The sequence below is a fragment of the Pongo pygmaeus genome, chromosome 1, assembly GCF_028885625.2.
Source record: "Pongo pygmaeus isolate AG05252 chromosome 1, NHGRI_mPonPyg2-v2.0_pri, whole genome shotgun sequence".
In the NCBI taxonomy this organism is placed as follows: domain Eukaryota; kingdom Metazoa; phylum Chordata; class Mammalia; order Primates; family Hominidae; genus Pongo; species Pongo pygmaeus.
The window spans coordinates 135,600,039-135,621,875 of NC_072373.2; the positions used below are offsets into that span (position 1 = coordinate 135,600,039).

A 21,837-nucleotide genomic window follows, 5' to 3' on the forward strand; every position below is an offset into this window, starting at 1 on the left:
AGAGTGAGACTTTGTCTCACAAAAAAAAAAAAAAAGAATCACTTGTACCTGACAGGTGAAGGTTGCAGTGAGCCAAGACTGCGCCACTGCACTCCAGCCTAGGTGAAACAGTGAGACTCTGCTTTAAAAAAAAAAAAAAAAAAAATTCAGAAAAGCAGAGACTATTTTAATCACTACCATGTACTCGACACTTATATATGGGTAGCATTCAACTATCTAATAAATGAATGACTAAAACAGCTTTCCACCTGTTTGCATGAGGTGAGGAAGGGGAGGCAGCAAGTATAGACTATGAAGAAGTTCAACTGTGCAGAAAATGAAAGTTACAGATCACAGAGAAGCTTTGGCTAAGGCAGAGTTTGCCTTTTAGATCAAAGAGACCTGAAAAATGTCTTTCCGCAAGAGAAGGACTAGAAGAGGTTAAATGTAGGTGGGGGTTGCAGGAGGGGACATAACTGAAGGAAAAGGGTGTGATAAAGTCAGAAGACAGATGCTCCATAAACATAGATGGAGGTATTTGCCTTTCTCAAGAAGGATGACATATCCTCCAAGACAGCGGAAGTAGGGAGGTCAGGACAGAGCAGCACACAGTTAATTAACAGGAATGGTTATCTGAGGGCATTCCACCAATGCCTCTCCTCTCTGCTCCCAAAGGACTCTCTGCATACCTTCATCACCACACTTACTACATGACATGGACATTTTCTCATCATGTGTCTCTCTCGCTCCCACTATGCTGTCAGCTACTTAATGCCACAATACAAGAAAGTTGTAAAGCAGGAGTGTCCAATTTTTTGGTTTCCCTGGGCCACACTGGAAGAAGAATTGTCTTGGGCCACACATAAAATACACTAACACTAACGATAGCTGACGAGCTTAAAAAAAATCACACACACAAAAAATCTCATAAGATTTTAAGAAAGTTTATGAATTTGTGTTAGGTTGCATTCAAAGCTGTCCTGGGCTGCATGTGTCCGTGAGCCGCAGGTTGGACAAGCTTGTTGTAAAGTGAATAAGCATATGCACACTGCAGCCATACTGCTTGCCTAAGCCTGACAAAGCCCCCACCACCAGCTTTAACATTTACTAGCTGTCTTTGCTTGGCCAGCTACTGAACTGCACAAAAGTTCAATTTCCTCTGTAAAATGGGGCGCGGTGGCTCACGCATGAAATCCCAGCACATAGGGAGGTCAAGACAGGTGGATCACTTGAGGTCAGGAGCTCGAGACCAGCCTGGCCAACGTGGTGAAACCCCATCTCTACTAAAAAAAAATACAAAAATTAGCCAGACGTGGTGGTGCATGCCTGTAATCCCAGCTACTTGGGAGGCTGAGGCAGGAAAATCTCTTGAACCTGGGAGGCAGAGATTACGGTGAGCTGAGATTGTGCCACTGCACTCCAGCCTGGGTGACAGAATGAGACTCTGTCTCAAAAAAAAAAGTGGGGGGGCATTCCCAGTTCTTACCTCACAGGACTGTTGTGAGGATGAAATGAGTCACCTGTGTAAGGTGCCTGACATACTGTCTGTCATCTATTCAGCACTCAATAAAAATTAGCTGTAATTTAACTGAAATAAAAGCCTATCTTTCTTTGAGAAGTAGAAGGCGAGTTATTCTGCGAAGTGCGGTGGGTTAAGTAATGGGGTAGAAAACCCAAAATTGGTAGTTTTAAAATGATTGTCATGAAAAATGAGAGAAGGATAAAAATAAGTAAAATGATTGCTAAGCCATGCTGTGAGCCCATCTGATGTTTTTTAGCTGTGCTCAGAAGAGTGGTTAGAGAAGTGCCAAGGCAAATAACTGCCAAGGCAAATAACTGGGTTGGGATTTAGGTAATAGGATGACACAAAAAGTGGGAAAGGAAGTTAAGGAGAAGGGATGAACTGTTCATTCCTTAAGAAATATATCTTATCTCCTATGGGCCACATCCTGGATTATGAAGTCTGTACTGGACAGGAAAGGAGGCAGAGACAGAAAAGGACTGATCAATTGTAAGGAAAGGGAAGGATTAATATTCTAGAGATCTCAGGGAATTTGAGAAAGGGGCATAGTTGCTAATTTAAGGTAAAAAAAAAAGATTTGCAAAAATGGATTAAAAAAACACTAAAAATTTTATAACAGTGGTATCTCTGGTAAAGGGGTTTGGCCCAATTTATGCTTAAATAAATATTCCACTTTTCCATCATATATACTTTTTCATAATTCAAAATAAGAAAAGTTATTACTAAATAGGAAGAGCAAGAAAAATGGAGTGGAAAAGATAACTTTTGGTCAGAAACACAAGATATCCCAAATTGTGACATTAGCTGGAGCAACCCTGGCTGACTCACTGTTCTAAGTGGCTAGGCCTTTTAGGTCTGTTCTTCCTAAAAATTCTAATACCTACTTTCCCCCCAACTTTCTACTTTGGTAATTTTCAATCCTACCAAAAAACTGAAAGGACAGTAAAATGAATACACATATACAATCTTTACCTAACTTCACCAATGTTAGTATTTGTAGCGTTAGCATTCTCCTTTCCGCCCTCTGAAACAAAACAACAGGCTCTCTTTTACACATCACATTCAATTCTCTAGACAATGGCTTACACAGAACACACCCTGCCAATGGCTTGGCCATGCTCCAGTTATATATGCAGTGGTATCACAGGTGAGCTTTCCCCATTTCCCAAACGCCTCTATGCCTCTATTATGGATCATGTTTTTTTTTTTTTTTTTTTTTCTTTTGAGATGGAGTCTTGCTCTGTTGCCCTGGCTAGAGTGTAATGGCATGATCTTGGCTCACTGCAACCTATGCCTCCCGGGTTGAAGTGATTCTCCCGCCTCAGCCCCCCACTGCTCTGGGCATGCCTTTGAATTCCTAATCTTCAAATAAAAATTATCCCTTCTGTACTTTTATACCACACACACACTGTTCCTTGGTTTAAGTACGTTCATTATTCATTCTCTGAGTTTCCATCGTGTCCATTTCTGAACCATATCCTTCCATTTTCTCTGAAGACATAGTACAGAAATTTAAAGTTATTTTGCAGTTCTTTATTTGCAGTTATTTCTATAGTCAGCTTCTAAATTGACTCTAGAAATGCCTAATCATTTCAAATTTTCACTCCTTCAGCCTAATTTCCATTTTGAATATAGCTATTCTCTCTCTCATTTATGACTTACTCTTCACACTAGATTCATCTCACATTATAGCACTAGCCAGGCAAGTCACACTATTAGGTTAATATTAACCTCATGTAGAGTGGGTATGATTTTGGGAAAAACAACCTGCAAAATCAGGGACTCGGAGGTAACAAAAAGGTGGAACATAACCTGAATATAATGGGTCAGAAATTCTGCCATAAGCCAATTTCTTTTGCTTTCTTTCCTTAGCTACAGTTTTCTCTAATCTCCACGAGGCTAATACTCTGCAGGGGGAGAGGAGAATCTCTTGCATGGATCTATTCAAACTATGAAATATATAGTTAAAAAATGACTCTTTATGAAGTTGCCCCTCTTGACAAGGTACCCAAACTACCGTTCTTTTTAAATTTTTATTTATTTATTTATTTTTAGAGAAATGATCTCCCTCTATCACCCAGCCTGGAGTGCCACGGTGTGTGATCACAGCCCACTGCAGCCTCAAACTCCTGGGCTCAAGCAATCTTTCTGCCTCCCAGTAGCTAGGACTATAGGCATGTGCCACTACGCCCAGATAATTTTTAAATTTTTTTTGTAGAGAAAGGGTCTTGCTATGTTGCCCAGGCTGGTCTCATTCTTACTAGGTAGTGTTTAATGCATATTTTTGGTTTGGGACAAGTTTAGTCATCATAAAAATTAAAGTAGTTTCTTTCAAATGCTTGTTTATATTAGGAAAACTTAAAAATTCTAAGTAACTTTAAGTAGTAGATACTGAACCTTGAAACAAAAACATACATATAATAGTGGAGGAAAAGGGCAAGAACAGAATAAAGATAAAATTTGAATGGATCGTTTCTAATACCTTCATCTATTTCAGAAAGAATAGCCTGAGTGATACAAAAGAGATGTCTATAGGGAAGAGACATGAGAAGAAATTTCAAAACCCAGCTAGGATTACCTTATATCCCAGGAATAATGAGCTACAGAGTTTCTCTGAACTTTTAGAAAAATGGATTATTGGTATATAGTCGGATCTGCAGTTTTTCCTTTCACAGGTACTGGCAGGGTATTTATGAATTTTTCAGAATTCCAAATTTACATGCAAGTTAAAGATTTTCAAACACTTTTATGGTAATTTAAACTAATCCATACTGAAACAGCTGCTGAATAAAAAAAAATAAGATGAAACTTTGTGTCCTGATTAATTAAAATGCTGGAACCAGTTGCATTCTTGTGCAATTTCTTCACAGTATACTTACCGCCATTCTTTGCTTTTCTCCACCACTGAGTACGTCCATCCAATCCTGAACACTGTCCCAGCCTCCTTCACGTTCAAGGATATGACCCAACTGGACATTGTCTAAGTATTCCTTCAGTACCTTTCAGCAAAATGATTAAAGATGAAATTAAACTTAATATAAGCCAACATTCTTAATAGTGGTTTATTTTTTAAACTGGAATCACTATAATTCTATTGTCTGTACCACTTAAAAGATACATTTCAGAAAAGAATGTGGCACAAGGTAGCCCTGAACCTTTCAGCTCCTATCTACACCAAACTTGACAAAATATGTCTAGTAGCTTAAAGAGAATAACACTATTGTACATAATAAAAGGACGATGGCAATGAGAAAACAAACAATGGTGTAAAGGTTAAGATTAAACTCTTTTTAAGCCAGGCGATTATCATCTTACCTCAGCTTAGAAAATCACAATTTACGGCTTTGGAAGGCTTTACAGCTTAAGATAAACTACCTGGCATTTAAAATACTTAATTGATTAAAATAAACAATCTGAAATGGAGTATTTTCAGTGGACCTAGGATATAAACATTCCCTTACTAGGTCAGAAATTCCCTTCCTTTTCTGATCTTCTCGTCCGTCTGGATATATCACTTGATCTCGAAGTGTTCCAAGGGTCATGTAAGGTCTCTGACAGTAGTAGAGCAAAAGTCATTAGAAGCAAAATGAAAAAACAAATAAACAAAAAGATCTTTAGATCAAAGATAACTCAAGCTAGGTCTTACCTGAGGAACATAAAATAATTTTCCTCTTTCGGGTTTAGTTAGACGTCCTCCAAAAAGAGGCCATAACTATTAAAAAGAGAGAGAAGGGAGAAGAACAATTGTAAAATTTACAAAGTGGTAGACAGCATGGCAAAATAAGACTGCAAAATTTTGAGGCCAACTTGTACTTACTTCACCAAGAACACGGAAAAGTGAACTCTTTCCGCAGCCATTTGGACCACAAATTAGAACGTTAGCCCCAGATCGAACCTGAAAAAAAAAAAATCAGTCTGTGAAGTAATTAAATCAAATTAACATATACTTAATCAGCATTTCCTTAGACTCAAATATTAATAGCTCCTGGCTAATTATAAGCCTTCTGTTCGTCAGTAAATGTAGCATTAGGTAAAGCAGTGAAGAGGTATTGTGAAGGGACCTTTTACTTTGTTTACTTCCAATTTTTACCATTACTTTTTTTTCACTTAAAAAATTATTATTGCTGGGTACAGTGGCTCACACCTATAATCTCAGCATTTTGGGAGGCTAAGGCAGGAGGATCGCTTGAAACTGGGAGTTTGAGACTAACCTGGGAAATAAAACAAGACCCTCATCTCTACAAAAAATAAAAATAAAAAATTAGGCAGGTGTGGTGGTGCACATCTGTAGTCCCAGCTACTCAGGAGGCTGAGGTGGGAGGATTACTTGAGTCCAGCAGTTTAAGGATGCAGTGAGCTATGATGTCACCTAGGCTGACAGAATAAGACCCCATCTATATACATGTATGTATAAATAAATAAATTTACTGACTGATTGATATCATCAACTTAAGATAAAGAGAGCTAAAGTTTAAAAAACTGAGAATTCTTGAAAACAATAAATACATGTGTATACACAGTCTCTTTTAAAAAAATGAAAATGTACTCTATAGACTGTTCTACAACTTGCTTTTATTATTTAACAATATATCACAGATATTCTTCCAGGTCAGTATATTCAGATTCCCCCATTCCTTTCCTTTAATGCCTCAAGCATCTTCCATAGTAAGGATATACTATAACTTATTTAAACACTCCCCTTTAGTTAAATATTTAGGTCATCTGCATTTTGTTTTGCTCCTCTAGATAATATAATAATAAAATGAGTGTATAAGTCAGCAACTTATGCAATAGTAAGCAATGTTTCTGTAGATTCCATTCTTAGAAATTATAAGTGTTTTATCAAAATATATGTGCACTATAAATATATACAAGTGTCACTAAATTATTCTGCAACAACATAAAGATAAATGAGAAAATGTAAAGAGTGGTTAAGTTCTAGGCTTATGATCTTATAAGTATCTGATCAACTCTGTAAAGAATAGAAAATCTTAGTTATAATTCTAGCTTACAACGTTAAACACCAATGCAACACAATAGGAAAGAAAATATCAGAGAGATATGAGTTACCCTAGCTGGTAACCTGCCTTTAACAAATTTGTTAAGCTGGTGAGCCTTCTGTTCCTATTATTTAATTCAATGAATATTTACTGAATGCTCTCTGTCAGGCTCTGTTCTAGGCAAGTAGGCCACATTAATGAATTAAAGAGACAACAAAAACAAAAAACCAAAAACCTCTACCCTTACTGGTTTACATTCTAGTGGTAAGAGACATACAATAAAGAATATACATAACATATAAGTTAAATAGTATATTAGAAAATAAGTACTTTGGAGGAAAAAACAGATAAAGAGAACTTGGGAGCGGGTGAGGAAAGCTGCATTTTTAAGGTGGTCAGAGTAGACTTTATTGAATATGACAACTGAGTAAAACTTTGAAAGAAGGGGTGAATTAGGATTTAACTAAAAGAAGACTGTTCTAGCCCCCACCTTTACCACCCATAAAAAGCTGGTACAGCCTGGCCAACATGGTAAAACCCTGTCTCTACTAAAAATACAAAAATTGGCTGGATGCAGTGGCGGGCACCTGTAATCCCAGCTACTCAGGAGGCTGAGGCATGAGAATTGCTTGAACCCGGGAGGCAAAGGTTGCAGTGAGCCAAGATCGCGCCACTGCACTCCAGCCTGGGCAACAGAGCAAGGCTCCGTCTCAAAAAAAAAAAAAAAAAAAAAAATTTGCTGGTACAAAGGCACTGAAGCAGGAATATAGCTATCCTATTCAAAAAAAAAAAAAAAAATAAAAAACAGAAACAAGGCTGATTTTACTGAAGAATGAACAGGAAAGAATAGTAGGAAATGAGATCAGAGAGGTATCAGGTAGGGGTAGGGTAGTGGCAGGCATTGAAAGAACTTTGGCTTTTACCGTGACAAAATGGAGAGCCATCAGCACTGTTCACAATAGCCAAAAGGTGGAAGCAAGGAAGCGACCCAAGAGGATGAATGGATAAACAAAATGTGATACACACACACACACACACACACACAATGAAATGGCATTAAACCTTTAAAATGAATGAAACTCTGACACATGCTACAATATAGATGAACCTTGAAAACATTATGCTAAGTGAAATAAACCAGCCACAAAAGGACAAATGCTGTATGACTTCACTTATATGTGGTTCCTAGAGCAGTCAAATTCATAGACAGAAAGAATGAGAGGTTACCAGGGGCAAGGGAGAGGAAGGAAGGAGAGTTATTGTTTAATGAGTACAGAGTTTCTATTTGGGATGATGGAAAAGTTCTGGAAATGGATAGTGGTGGTGGCTGCATAACACTGTAAATGTACTTAATGCCACTAAATTATACACTTAGAAATGGTTAAAAAGCCAAATTTTATGTTTATTTTTACATTTTAAAAACTTCTTAAAGAAAAAAGAATGAAGCAGCCTAACACATAGTTGATCTAAAAGAAAATAACAATTTACACACATAATTGTAAAAGAGTTGTTCAAATGAATAAACTTTTTTCTGATAATTAAAGAATCATTTTGATAGACTTATTTTTAAATAACACAATTTCCTTATCATATAAAATTGAATATACTGAATGTTCCTCATAAAGCAAGGTTATCATACAAAATAATCATACTCTACTGTAACAGCAATGCCCTTAGAAGGTCCTAAAGTTCAGTGAGCTGGTAATTAAATGGTTCCCTGCTACTACGTTTTATTTGAGTAATGTTGGCCATATATAAATTCTCCCCTCCTAACTGCTCTTTGTGGTTTACAATGGCATCAATATTCCTGCCTCCAATAATACCCTTCCACATTATTTGTTGCAGTATGCCAGGAAACCCCAAAAACAGATTTGTAATGATGTATATAAATAATAACCAGACTTACTGAAATCCTGAGTTATCCTTTTATGCTCTAAATCAAGCCTGGCTAACCTACTCAGCATTCACTTTTCTTTACTCCATGGCATTTGGCGGTGTTGAACAAAACCTCCAATTATGACGTCAGCCATGATAAGTCAGTGATAATTTTTCTGTATTAAAAATTTATTAAGTACATATTTTTGTGGGGTTAAATTAAGACTAAAAGCCAAGAGTAACATTTACTGAAAATTAAGTTCTTAACAGCACTGTATTATTGGGGATCTCAGAATGCTTTACCGGATCAACCAACGCTTTGAACCACCATATTCTTACCAATAAAAATATACCCCCCAAATAATACTCCTTGATAAATCCCACTTTCTATAAATTTATCATAACAAATCAAAAATTCTACACATAAATTTAAGTAAAAGAAAAATTATATAAAAGTATGGTGTTTATGAAGATTGATTAGTTTCTTTAAACACTATAAGTATACTTTACTGAAAAGGTAAAAATCTTAGTAAGTTACAAAGTACTTGTTTTTGGAGACAGGATCTCACTCTGTAGCCCAGACTGGAGTATAGTGGTGCGATCTCCGCTCACTGCAACCTCTGCCTCACTGGCACAAGCGATCCTCCCACCTCAGCAGCCTGCGTAACCAGGACCAAAGGTGGGCACCACCACACCCAGCTAATTTTTTTGTATTTTTCACAGAGACGGGGTTTTGTCATGTTGCCCAGGCTGGCCTCAAACTCCTGAGCTCAAGCAATCCGCCCACCTTGGACAAAGTACTATTTTAATCCCCACATGGTAACCTGCAAGCTGTTACCTCTTAGGATCTCTCCAGTCTACATACTTCCCAGAATAATATCTAGACGGATAAATATGTCTGTACTGGGGAGTTTATAATGGAAAATGGTATAAAATCTCTTATTCCAAAGCAGTTTTTATTATTTGGTTACAAATGTAACCCAAAAGGCAAATGAATCATAAAGTAGGAAAGATTTATTTGAGGGGCCAAGTCTCAGTTTTATTATGCCTCTTTCCAAGAGAAAGAAATCTTTATTTTCAAGTAAGCCAGATGAGTAGAAAATAATTAGAGGCTGCAAAGAACTGAAGAACATTTGTTGACTATAGAAAGGCTATGTTAAGAAAAACAATAAAAAGACATAATGAATGTGAGAAACCCAAGTCTACTTTAGAATACTTTAAGTCAGAAAGAGATAAGAATTCATAACAGTGAACCAAAAAGAAGTCAGAGAAACAGTTCTCAGGGAAGGAGAAAACAAGAATCACAGGATAGACACCAGGAAGTAAGGAACATGGTTACGAAGTAAAACACTCCAACAAGCAAGGACATAAGTGGGGACCCAAGACTTTCCAAATGAAACCCAAAAAAGAGAAAGAATTAAGGACTTTTTTAAAAAATTTTTTTCCTTTTATTTGCCACTTTTCAAAATAATGAGTATCATAATAAACCCATTAATTTAAACATTTTGATGTATTTTAATACAGAGTAGTTATTGTTCTTTTTTTTTATTATACTTTAAGTTTTAGGGTACATGTGCACAATGTGCAGGTTAGTTACATATGTATACATATGCCATGCTGGTATGCTGCACCCATTAACTCGTCATTTAGCATTAGGTATATCTCCTAATGCTATCCTTCCCCCCTCCTCCCACCCCACAACAGTCCCCAGAGTGTGATGTTCCCCTTCCTGTGTCCATGTGTTCTCACTGTTCAATTCCCACCTATGAGGAAGAACATGCGGTGTTTGGTTTTTTGTCCTTCCGATAGTTTACTGAGAATGATGATTTCCAATTTCATCCATGTCCCTACAAAGGACATGAACTCATCATTTTTTACGGCTGCATAGTATTCCATGGTGTATATGTGCCACATTTTCTTTATCCAGTCTATCGTTGTTGGACATTTGGGTTGGTTCCAAGCCTTTGCTATTGTGAATAGTGCCGCAATAAACATACATGTGCATGTGTCTTTATAGCAGCATGATTTATAGTCCTTTGGGTATATACCCAGTAATGGGATGGCTGGGTCAAATGGTATTTCTGGTTCTAGATCCCTGAGGAATCGCCACACTGACTTCCACAAGGGTTGAACTAGTTTACAGTCCCACCAACAGTGTAAAAGTGTTCCTATTTCTCTACATCCTCTCCAGCACCTGTTGTTTCCTGACTTTTTAATGATTGCCATTCTAACTGGTATGAGATGGTATCTCATTGTGGTTTTGATTTGCATTTCTCTGATGGCCAGTGATGGTGAGCATTTTTTCATGTGTCTTTTGGCTGCATAAATGTCTTCTTTTGAGAAGTGTCTGTTCATGTCCTTCGCCCACTTTTTGATGGGGTTCTTTGGTTTTTTCTTGTAAATTTGTTGGAGTTCATTGTAGATTCTGGATATTAGCCTTTTGTCAGATGAGTAGGTTGCGAAAATTTTCTCCCATTTTGTAGGTTGCCTGTTCACTCTGATGGTAGTTTCTTTTGCTGTGCAGAAGCTCTTTAGTTTAATTAGATCCCATTTGTCAATTTTGGCTTTTGTTGCCGTTGCTTTTGGTGTTTTAGACATGAAGTCCTTGCCCATGTCTATGTCCTGAATGGTAATGCCTAGGTTTTCTTCTAGGACATTTTTAAGACTATAAAAGTGAAATTATAGAAATGACAGAAGTCTATTAAATACAAACATAAGGGCTTTAAAAGAAAAGGCTTTGAACTAAAAAAGAAAGTGACAGCTTTAGTGTGGTAACATCAAGACAAAATATTATTATGGACCATAATCATGATCCATCTATTCCGAGTATCCCAACCCCCTTTCTCATTGTGCTTCAGTCATGTGTGCCCCTATATTATTGGTATATTTTATTTCTGCATAAAGACAGAAGTGAGGGTAAGTAGGAGAAAGGGACAAGAGGCATTCTTCAACGAAGTCTCACGTCCTTTTTATCCTTGGACAGTGGCAATAAAGGGGCGACTGGAAATCAAGCCTGGCTACCTACTTTGCCAAAGGAACATTCAAGTGACTGAAGTACCTGGAGCTATGTGAGAAAACACTTCTGTGATATGTGGAGCCAGTCAATATTTACCAACTACATTTACATTTTCTGTACTTCATCTTGTATTTCCTGGCTTTGGAATAAATATGATAATGATAGAATACTCATTGTTGAATAAGTTCAAAGTACTTTGCATAACTAACAATTTTCATTTTTATAATTCATTGAGAAGAAAGTAGACATGTGCTTAATATAAATTACTAAGAGCAGAAAACTGAAGACTTACTTAAGACTGTAACAAATTAAAAACAAGTCCAATAATTATATTCTTTATTTTATAAACTATCAGACAATATTCCTTCAAAGAAAGCAGTAGGAAAAAAATCCCCACATAAAACACAAACTACAAATGGCCATGCACATTAGCATGTGGAGAGGAATTCTAGAGCTGTGCTGTCCAATACCATAGCCACTACTCCCATGTGGCTGTTTAATTTTAAATCATATTAATTAAATTAAATTTTAAATTCAGTTTTGCAGCTGTACTAGTCACATTTCACATGCTCAGTATCTACACATGGTTATTTTACTGGACAGTGAAAGTATAGAGCATTTCCATCATTGCAGAAAGTTCTACGGGAAAGTGTTGTTCCAGAGAAATGGTGTCTAGAATGGGGAACATAGCCTATGTGATAGGAATTTGTTACTAATTATGAAGATTTCTGGATCTGAACCATTCATAAAGCCACAACATAGAGAAAACCTAAATAGTAACCCTTAAATCTGCGAGTCTTACAAATCATACAAAAACATTCATCTTTTGTCTTTTCTTTTTAATTTGGTCCCATATCCCATTTCATTAGCAGAGTATATTGAATCAACATCAGTTTTCACTTGGCATGGGATTTTACTTGTTTTAGGTAAGTGTCTATTTGTAGCGCTACTGTGCGGCTCTTCCCGTTTTCATCAGTAATAAAACAGTCTGTATTTTGTTTTTATAGGTACAAATCATCCTGTACAGTCACAACAATACCAGCCACACCATAAGTTTCTTTTTAATGTAAAGAGACTAAAATTATATTTGTGTGTTTAAATACTCATTTTACACTGGAGACTCCAATTTACTATATTTTCTATGACTTTCTTGACATAAACTTCATTTGCAAAAAGTTTTTTGGTAGTAGTATTTGAAATTTTGAAGTCCTGTCAATTAAGAAAAATAGATTTCTAAGCGTTTCAAAGACTTACTTTTTAAAGCAATTCTGTGGATTCAGAGACTAAGTCGAGCCTTAAAGTTACTTTAAATATTCAGGTAATCTTTTTTCAGTTCACATTTTGAAGATGATTTAAGCTTTTATATGATCACTTAAAAACTTACTTCAAAATTAAGGTCTCGGATCAAAACATCTCCATTTGGCGTTGCTAAAGGAACATGATCAAACCTATAGAGGAAATTTAAAAAAAGAGAATTACTTTAAAGTATATAAGGAACTAATACAATTCAATACCAAAAATACAAATAACCTGATTAAAAAATGGGCAAAGAGCTTAAACACTTCTTAAAAGAAGAAATTCAGATGGCCAACAGGTATACGAAAAGGTGCTCAACATCTCAGTCATCAGGAAAATGCAAATCAAAACCACAATGAGACGTCACCTCTCACCTGTTAGGATGACTATTATCAAAGAGACAAATGGTAAGTGTTGGCAAAGATGTGGAGAAAGGAAACCTTGTACATTGTTGGTGGGACTACAAATAGTACAGCTATTATGGAAAACAGTATGGATGTTCCTCAAAAAATTCAAATTAGGACTACCGTATGATCTAGCAATCCCACTTCTGGGAACATTTCCAAAGGAAATAAAATCAGTATCTCAAAGAGAATCTTCCTCCCATGTTCACTCCAGCATTATTTACAATAGTCCATATATGGAAACTACCTAAATGTCCTTCAACTGATGAGAGGATAAAGAAAATATAGTGTGTACAGTGTGTATATATTCACACACACACAAAATACACACAATAGAATATTACCCCACCTTTAAAAAAGAAGGAAACTGGGCCATTTTCAACATAGATGGATCTGGAGGACATTATGCTAAGCAAAATAAGCAAGACACAAAAAGAGAAACACTATGTGATCTTACTTGTATGTGGAATCTAAAATAGTCAAACTCATAGAAGCAGAGAGTAGGATGGTGGTTGCCAGGGGGTTAGGGAGAGAGGAAACGGGGGTAATATTGGTCAAATGGCACAACATTTCAGTGATGCCAGAAGAATAAATTCTGTAGATCCACTGTACTAGGACAATAGTAGAAAATACTACATTTTATACCTGAAATTTGCTAAGATACATCTAAATTAAATTCTCACTAAACACACACAAAAATGGTAACTATGTAGAGGCGATAGGTAAATTAATTAGCCAAAACGTAATCATTTCACAACATATACAGATATCAAAGCGTCAAGTTGTATACTTTAAATATTAATATTTAGGTATTTTTTAGGTCACATGATACCTCTAAGCTGTTTTTTAAAAAAGCAGAAATAATTTTAAACACTAAGCAATTGTAAGCTGAAAAAGAAAGACTACTATGAAGTTTAACAAACATTTATGGTGCTAAAGGATCTTTTTCTGTACGTACTTTATAATGTTATCTGCAATAATGATTTCTCCAGCACCAGGTATCAAGGGAATGACTTGTACTCCTTCAATACCTTAAATGGAAAATAGGTATTAAAGCATCATATTATGTTAGCAAACACTTAAAATTGTGACCTTAAACTGTGACACTCATATTTACCCTTTTCCTGTTGTGAGACCATTGTGCGCTCATATTTGCCATGATTTAAATCCTTCAGTACTTGCATTAATTCTGTAATCCGAGCAGTAAAACTAAAATTTTAGAAAAGGAAACCATAATCAAAACTCCAGACTATTGTCACACCTTTTATTTTATACAAACTTAAGTTCCTAAAATTATAATTTAGTATAAATGAAGTAACCTAACAGTCTCATCAACATAAAGTATTAATGATAACATGTGTGCTTTATTATGTTTCAGTAGGAGAGCAGGAATACAGGGATGAAGGAAGAGGTTTCCATAGGATCCCCAACTCAACAGATACTTCATTAATAGCCAAGTCAAGGCAGTTATTTGCTGAGAATTTTCAGGAGGTTTCTCTTGGATACTACAAAAGAACCACTACTAGTATATTCCTTAGACCCAGGAAGTATGGACTCTGATCTCTTCCTGAAGTGACCTATAAAGCCGTGTATAAAGCTGGTCTTTCTATCCAAGGAAGGCATTTATTAAATGTATGCTGAATGCATGCTGCCTTCCTGCAAACAGAAGAATCTGAAAGATTCCCTCTTTCTTACTCTGAAGAGGGGAAAGATGAAGAGTTCTTATTATTAGATAGAAATCACTGTGGCAATAGAGAAAAATCAAAACTAACGACAAGAGGTTGGAGATAACAAAAATGACCATGATCGCCAAAGAGAAAGTATTCTGCATCAAAGAAGAAAACAGGATTTTTCTCTGAATAAAAAGCAGAAACCTCCTAAAGCAAACTTTGGGAGGTGATGAATGTTTATGGTCTTGATGGTTTCACAGGTGTATAACTTATCCCCATATTCATCAAATTGTATACACTAAATGCGAACAGTTTCTTACATGTCAATCATACCTCAACAAAGTGGAAAAAAGAGAAAGAAGGGGGGCAGGGAGAGGGAGGGAGGGAATGAAAGAGAAAGACACACACACCCACACAGAAAGAGAGAGAGAGAGAGAGAGAGAGAGAGAAAGAGAGAAAGGAAACACCCTCAAGGAACAGAAGCACCTTATATGCCATGAACTGTAAAGCCATAAGAAAACTTAACAAGTAGGAAGAATGCTAGTATTCTCATGAAAGAGACTCTACTCATAGTAGTTAACAACTTCTACATTGCATGAAGACCGTAACTGCCACAGGAGCTAAGAAGGAGGAAAAAGAGAAATATGAAGACGGATCACAGGCCTAGGAAAGATATTAAGTCATCAAACTTCTTCAGGTGACCTAAAATTTATGGTGTTTTTTACACCATACCATGCCCTTTATATTGGAGATTGAAATACTGAAATGTTAATATTTAATTTCATTCTATGGTCTAAAGATAATTTTACTACTAGATAATATGACTACATTCACAAGCACACCTACAGATACAAGATAATGTCTCATTTTTTTTCCCATTAAAGTCAACTTCATTTCTATTCATCTGTTTTGCTAGGTTGCCGGTATCTAAGATCCAAGAAAAAAAGGTATGGTAGAGGACAAGAAAATTTAAATGGGAAAATTCTATTCATCAACTTAGTTTTCTGTGAATTAAGACTGCCATGATTCAACATTTCCCAACTTAGCAAATACCAGTGTCCATGGAGCAAACAACTTGACAGCCTCTAATCTACTGCAATGCGCAAACCAGCTGTCTTCAAGAAACATGAAAAGTTCACCATCAGAAAAATCTTCCTTAATTTTCTATCAAAACCACCTTCCTGGGGTAGGAAATGTTGCCCCCTTATCTTAACCTCAACTGATAAAATCATTAAGGATAATATATTTTTAAAAATTATTTTCTGCAACTGCTCATTATTACTAATCTTACCCGGCCAATCTAGTCATTTCACGCCCAGCCAAAACTATTCGACCCAGAGCTTGAGACATTCGCAAAAGCATTCTTCCACTTTGGTAGTAATCCTTAAATAGAAATAAATATTAGTTTTTACTTATAGTTCTATGACTAAAAATTTGGCTTTATTTTTACTGTTACATTTTCATTGTATTATCATCAGTTTACCTCTAGAAGTTCCGAATGTGTACTCTTGAGATGTCGAGGATGAGACAAATCTAAGAAAGGGCGACTGACAACTAGGTAACCAACAACAGTGGCAAGGTCTGAAACCAAACAGTTAAGATTTAAAACAGTAACAGTATTTCACCTTTTCCACAAATCTCATCTCTTTCAAAATATACTTACATTTGGCAATAATGCTATCAATGAAGCCCATTGAAAACCGAAACAAAATGAAATTATGTAGGTGTTCCACCTGGCAGAAAACAAAAACAAAAAAAATCTTTTTCTATGTATAAAAAACTTAATCTACTATAAGGATAAAACAAACTGTATAGTTCATTTACTCAACAAATATTTACTGAGTGCCCGTGATTTCTGTTTATATTGTACATCACACCACCGAGGACAATGCTCATCACAGAGTGGGTGCCAAACAAACACTTCATGAAACCATTTTTATGCAAACAGCATGGAAATTACATAAACAATTTTAACAACGCTGTTTCTCTTGCATGCAATAGCACAGTGCTATTGTAGACACCATGTTTTCGGATACATATATCCCAAAAGAGAACAACAATGAAAGCAAAAAGAACAGAGATTAACTAGTTTGAGTGAAACACTAGCTGTCCAGATTGGCATTCAATGCTTTGCTTTCAGTGGAGACACATGGTCTGTGCTTTATCTAAGAATTGTATTACACCCAACCTGAACTGAGTGCTAATATAAATCAGTGCCACACAGCCTCAGTTTTAGCTTTGACATGAGCATGCATTGTCTTAAAACTACAAGTCTAAAACTGCTTTTTTATTCTGGAGTTGTAGTGTTCTCAAACTGTCCATCTACCAGATTATTCAAGGTCCTGCATGATCTGGCACTAAGCTCTATTTTTAAGGTCATATGCTTCTACTTTGCTCCTCCTCACCAAGCTCCAGAAATAATGGTTTCTCAAACATGTACCTTCTTAAGGATTTCCTCTTGCTCTTCTCACTGCCAGGAATACATTCTTCTAAGGTATTTATATATTGTGACTCCTTCACTTTCATGTGGATTTCTGACTAAATGTCACCTCCTCAAGAAAGATCTTGGCCATTCCAGCTAAAGTAGCTGGGCAATAGCCCCCTTCGTATCTATCCCTTTATCCTGCTTCATTTTTGGCCACCAAATTCATTACTACCTGAAATTATACAGAACATCTAGTGGTTTATTTATTGTCTCCTCCACTAAAATGTGGCTTCCTGAGTACAGGGTAGCTTGTTAACAACTTGGTATCTTCTGCAACTAGACAATGTCTGGAACATTTATTCAATGACTACCATGTGTCAGACACTGTGCTCAAGCTGGAGATACAATGAATAGAACAGAGAAGGTCCCTGAATTTATGGAGTTTACATTCTAATGAAAGAGGATAACTAGTAAACAAGATAATTAGAGACTGTAATACAGTCATCCCTTGGTATCCAAAGGGGATAGGATTGGTTCCAGGACCTTCTGGATACCAAAATCCATGGACGCTCAAGTCCCTGATGAAAAATGGCATAGTATTTGCATATACCTGAGCACGACATCCCATACACTTTATTTACTTTCTGAGACAGAGTCTCACTCTGTCGCCAAGGTTGGAACGCAGTGGTGCCATCTTGGCTCAATGCAACCTCCGCCTCCTGGGTTCAAGTGATTCTCCTGCCTCAGCCTCCCGAGTAGCTGGGATTATAGGCGCCCGCCACGACACCCAGCTAATTTTTGTATTTGTAGTAGAGATGGGGTTTTGCCATGTTGGTCAGGCTGGTCTCGAACTCCTGACCTCAAGCGATCTGCCCGCCTCAGCCTCCCAAAGTGCTGGGATTACAGGGGTGAGCCACCGCAACTGGCTCATCCCAAACACTTTAAGTCATCTCTAAATTACTTATAAAACTTAGCACAATGTAAATAGCTATTATACTAATGTCTGTATTGTTCAGAGAATAATGACAAGAAAAAAATATGTGTACATAAGTACAGACACAATTTCTTTTTCTGAATATTTTCAATCTGTGTGTGGTTGAATCCATGGATTTGGAACCCACAGATGCAGAGAGTTGACTGCAAATATATATATACTTTTAAGGAAAGATGATGTTTAAAACAGGAAGTAACTGTTGGAGGCCATTTCAAATAGGCTGATCAGAGAAGGCAAAGCTTCAATAAGGTGTTAACATTTGGGCTGAAAATCTAAAGCATGAGAATAAGCAAGCCGTGTGGAGAGCAAGCTGGTGAACTGCAGGCCCCTGAAAAATTACCTTAAATGCATTCTACCAGTGAGCACTCTAAAAGTTCTGCCATGTTAAATACTGACGAGGCAAAAATCCAATTTCTGAAATAATTTAAAATGACAATTTCTTTAACCTCTTTAACTCATCTAAAATATACATTTAATTTCACAAACTTCAGACTTCCACTAAAATGTAAGCTCCTTAAAGGCAAGATTTTATCCATCATGTCCACCACCATCATCCTTAGCACCTGGAGTGAGCACAGGCAACTAGATGGCATTCAATATCTTTTGAATAAATAATGGAATAAAAGTACTTGAATTCAAATTTTCCAAGTGGCGATTAAATAAAAACTGAAGTAAAGCTTTCACAAGAAACAATGCTTATATTCTTTAAAACAAAAAACCAGTAAACTCTGACCCATAGTCCAAATCTAGCCTGCTACTTGTTTTTTTAAGTAAAGTTTTATTAGAACATAGCCACACCCACTCATTCATGTATTATATATAGCTACTCTTGAGTAGCGGAGCTGAACAGTTGCAAGACACTGTGTGGTATGAAAAGCCTAAAATATATACATACTATCTTGCCCTTTATGGAAAAAGTTTGCTGACTCCTGCTTTACATAATAATCTTTATTGTATTTTTATGAATGCTTCAGTAACAAATTCTTTCTGTGGGAATCACTAAATAAGGCTCCTAAGCAACCTCTGTAAAAATACACTTAATATTATTTTTTTTCTTTTTTTTTATTATACTTTAAGTTCTAGGGTACATGTGCACAACGTGAAGGTTTGTTACATATGTATGCATTTGCCATGTTGGTGTGCTGCACTCATTAACTCGTCATTTACATTAGGTATATCTCCTAATGCTATCCCTCCCCCAGGCCCCCACCCCACAACAGGCCCCGGTGTGTGGTGTTCCCCACCCTGTGTCCAGGTGTTCTCATCGTTCAATTCCCACCTATGAGTGAGATAATGCAATGTTTGGTTTTCTGTCCTTGCAATAGTTTGCTTAGAATGATGGTTTCCAGCTTCATCCATGTCCCTACAAAGGACATGAACTCATCATTTTTTATGGCTGCATAGTATTCCATGGTGTATATGTGCCACATTTTCTTTATCCAGTCTATCACTGATGGACATTCGGGTTGGTTCCAAGTTTTTGCTATTGTGAATAGTGCCGCAATAAATATACATGTGCATGTGTCTTTACAGCAGCATGATTTATAATCTTTTGGGTATATACCCAGTAATGGGATGGCTGGGTCAAATGGTATTTCTAGTTCTAGATCCCTGAGGAATCACCACACTGTCTTCCACAATGGTTGAACTAGTTTACAGTCCCACCAACAGTGTAAAAGTGTTCCTATTTCTCTACATCCTCTCCAGCATGTTGTTTCCTGACTTTTCAATGATGGCCATTCTAACTGGTGTGAGATGGTATCTCACTGTGCTTTTGATTTGCATTTCTCTGATGGCCAGTGATGATGAGCATTTTTTCACGTATCTGTTGGCTGCATAAATGTCTTCTTTTCAGAAGTGTCTGTTCATATCCTTTGCCCACTTTTTGATGGGGTTGTTTTTTCTTGTAAATTTGTTTTAAGTTCTTTGTAGATTTTGGATATTAGCCCTTTGTCAGATGGGTAGATTGCAAAAAATTTCTCCCATTCTGTAGGTTGCCTGTTCACTCTGATGGTAGTTTCTTTCGCTGTGCAGAAGCTCTTTAGTTTAATTAGATGCCATTTCTCAATTTTGGCTTTTGTTGCCGTTGCTTTCAGTGTTTTAGACGTGAAGTCCTTGCCCATGCCTATGTCCTGAATGGTAATGCCTAGGTTTTCTTCTAGGGTTTTTATGGTTTTAGGTCTGACATTTAAGTCTTTAATCCATCTTGAATTAATTTTTGTATAAGGTGTAAGGAAGGGATCCAGTTTCAGCTTTCTACATATGGCTAGCCAGTTTTCCCAGCACCATTTATTAAACAGGGAATCCTTTCCTCATTTCTTGTTTTTGTCAGGTTTGTCAAATGTCAGATGGTACACTTAATATTATTTTAATAAATCTATGCAATTTTATAAATGGGCACTTGAATATATTGATATGATAGTTTTTAATCTCATATTTTTTATTAAAAATGCAGTATAAAATCCTTTATAGCTATTTTTCAAAATATCTTTAAGATATATATACATATGTGTGTGTGTGTATGTGTGTCAGCCATAGGCAAAACAAACAAGCAAAAAAAACCCTTTCCATAAACACATGAACTTCAAGTGTATTATCTTACCAGTTTTCGGAAGACTGAGTGGACTGTCTGCTTTTCTCTTTTATTCCCATTGTAAAAGGCAATTTCTTCACTATTAAAGAAAATAATGTAGCAATTAATTTTAATGTTACCTATGCTTGAAAAATAATTGAAATACAGTATATGATGGCTGAATGTTTGTATTTACATGGACATTTTGTGACTAAGAGCTTATCTGGTACATCTCAAGCCACAGTCTATACTTGAGATTCTGCTCCTAACTCAGCTGATCGCAGCACAGGAATACACCCCTGACTGAATCATAGGCTGGACTGCAACCTGTGGCATAGATATCCTGGCTGCAAAAGACATACTGCACGAATTCTCAGAAATTCAAAATTAGAGAAAGAAGTTGCTGTGATGTACAGAAAGGCAGGGCTGGGACCAACATTGCAGACTTCAAGTTAAAGTATAGGCCCAAACAAGAAGGAGATGAAAAAGCAACAGCTAGAAAAAGATGGATAGTGATGACTTGACATACAGCCTTTTAAAGACAGAAAAGCAGGCTAAGTCCCGCCGGCTTCAAAGTGCCAGCTCCCAGGAGGAAACCCTGGAACCCCATCATATCCTCACAACAATTCCACGTTTCCTGAGCAGATGTGCATGGGTCCACAAGGGCCACAGGGATCACAACTAGAAAAAAAGGGTATTTTATAGATGAAGAAAAGTTCAGTGTAGTTAAGTAAATTTGTAAAGGTTGCAGAGCCAGCAGGTCAGGGAGCTGAAATCATAACTCCTATCTGACCCTAACATTTATAGTCTTTCTATTACACAGGAATGATGTAAGCTTTCCCAGCAAAGTACCTCTTATGGCAGAGGAAAATATTTATAGAGAAGTCTAGAAGGCAAGGTTGAAATATTCCTTTAAAGTCTCTTTTTTCCCCTAAACAATTTATGTTTTATATTTCTATTTTGAAATGGACCTGTGTTTTTCATAAAAACAAGGTACCACCTACCTCAACCTCTTCAAGTAAAATTAACTTCCCATAAGATATGATACATTTGTCAAGTGTTTCATGGTTTCCTTGACACAATG

At 36.6% G+C, this 21,837-nt stretch overlaps 1 protein-coding gene across 6 annotated transcripts in view; it reads right to left on the reverse strand.

Annotated features, from left to right (window-relative positions):
• Nucleotides 1-21,837, reverse strand: part of ABCD3 (ATP binding cassette subfamily D member 3) — a 96,972-nt gene that overhangs the window by 9,299 nt on the left and 65,836 nt on the right. For all 6 annotated transcript variants that reach the window (XM_054475744.1, XM_054475749.2, XM_054475736.2 and 3 more), the window contains 11 exons: nt 20,784-20,853; nt 16,426-16,495; nt 16,246-16,343; nt 16,054-16,145; nt 14,210-14,301; nt 14,051-14,123; nt 12,777-12,840; nt 5,319-5,396; nt 5,148-5,213; nt 4,963-5,052; nt 4,381-4,500 (listed from right to left, as the gene is read on the reverse strand). In XM_054475744.1, the coding sequence (XP_054331719.1) occupies nt 4,381-4,500; nt 4,963-5,052; nt 5,148-5,213; nt 5,319-5,396; nt 12,777-12,840; nt 14,051-14,123; nt 14,210-14,301; nt 16,054-16,145; nt 16,246-16,343; nt 16,426-16,495; nt 20,784-20,853 (913 nt within the window). The remainder of the gene's footprint in view (nt 1-4,380; nt 4,501-4,962; nt 5,053-5,147; nt 5,214-5,318; nt 5,397-12,776; nt 12,841-14,050; nt 14,124-14,209; nt 14,302-16,053; nt 16,146-16,245; nt 16,344-16,425; nt 16,496-20,783; nt 20,854-21,837) is intronic.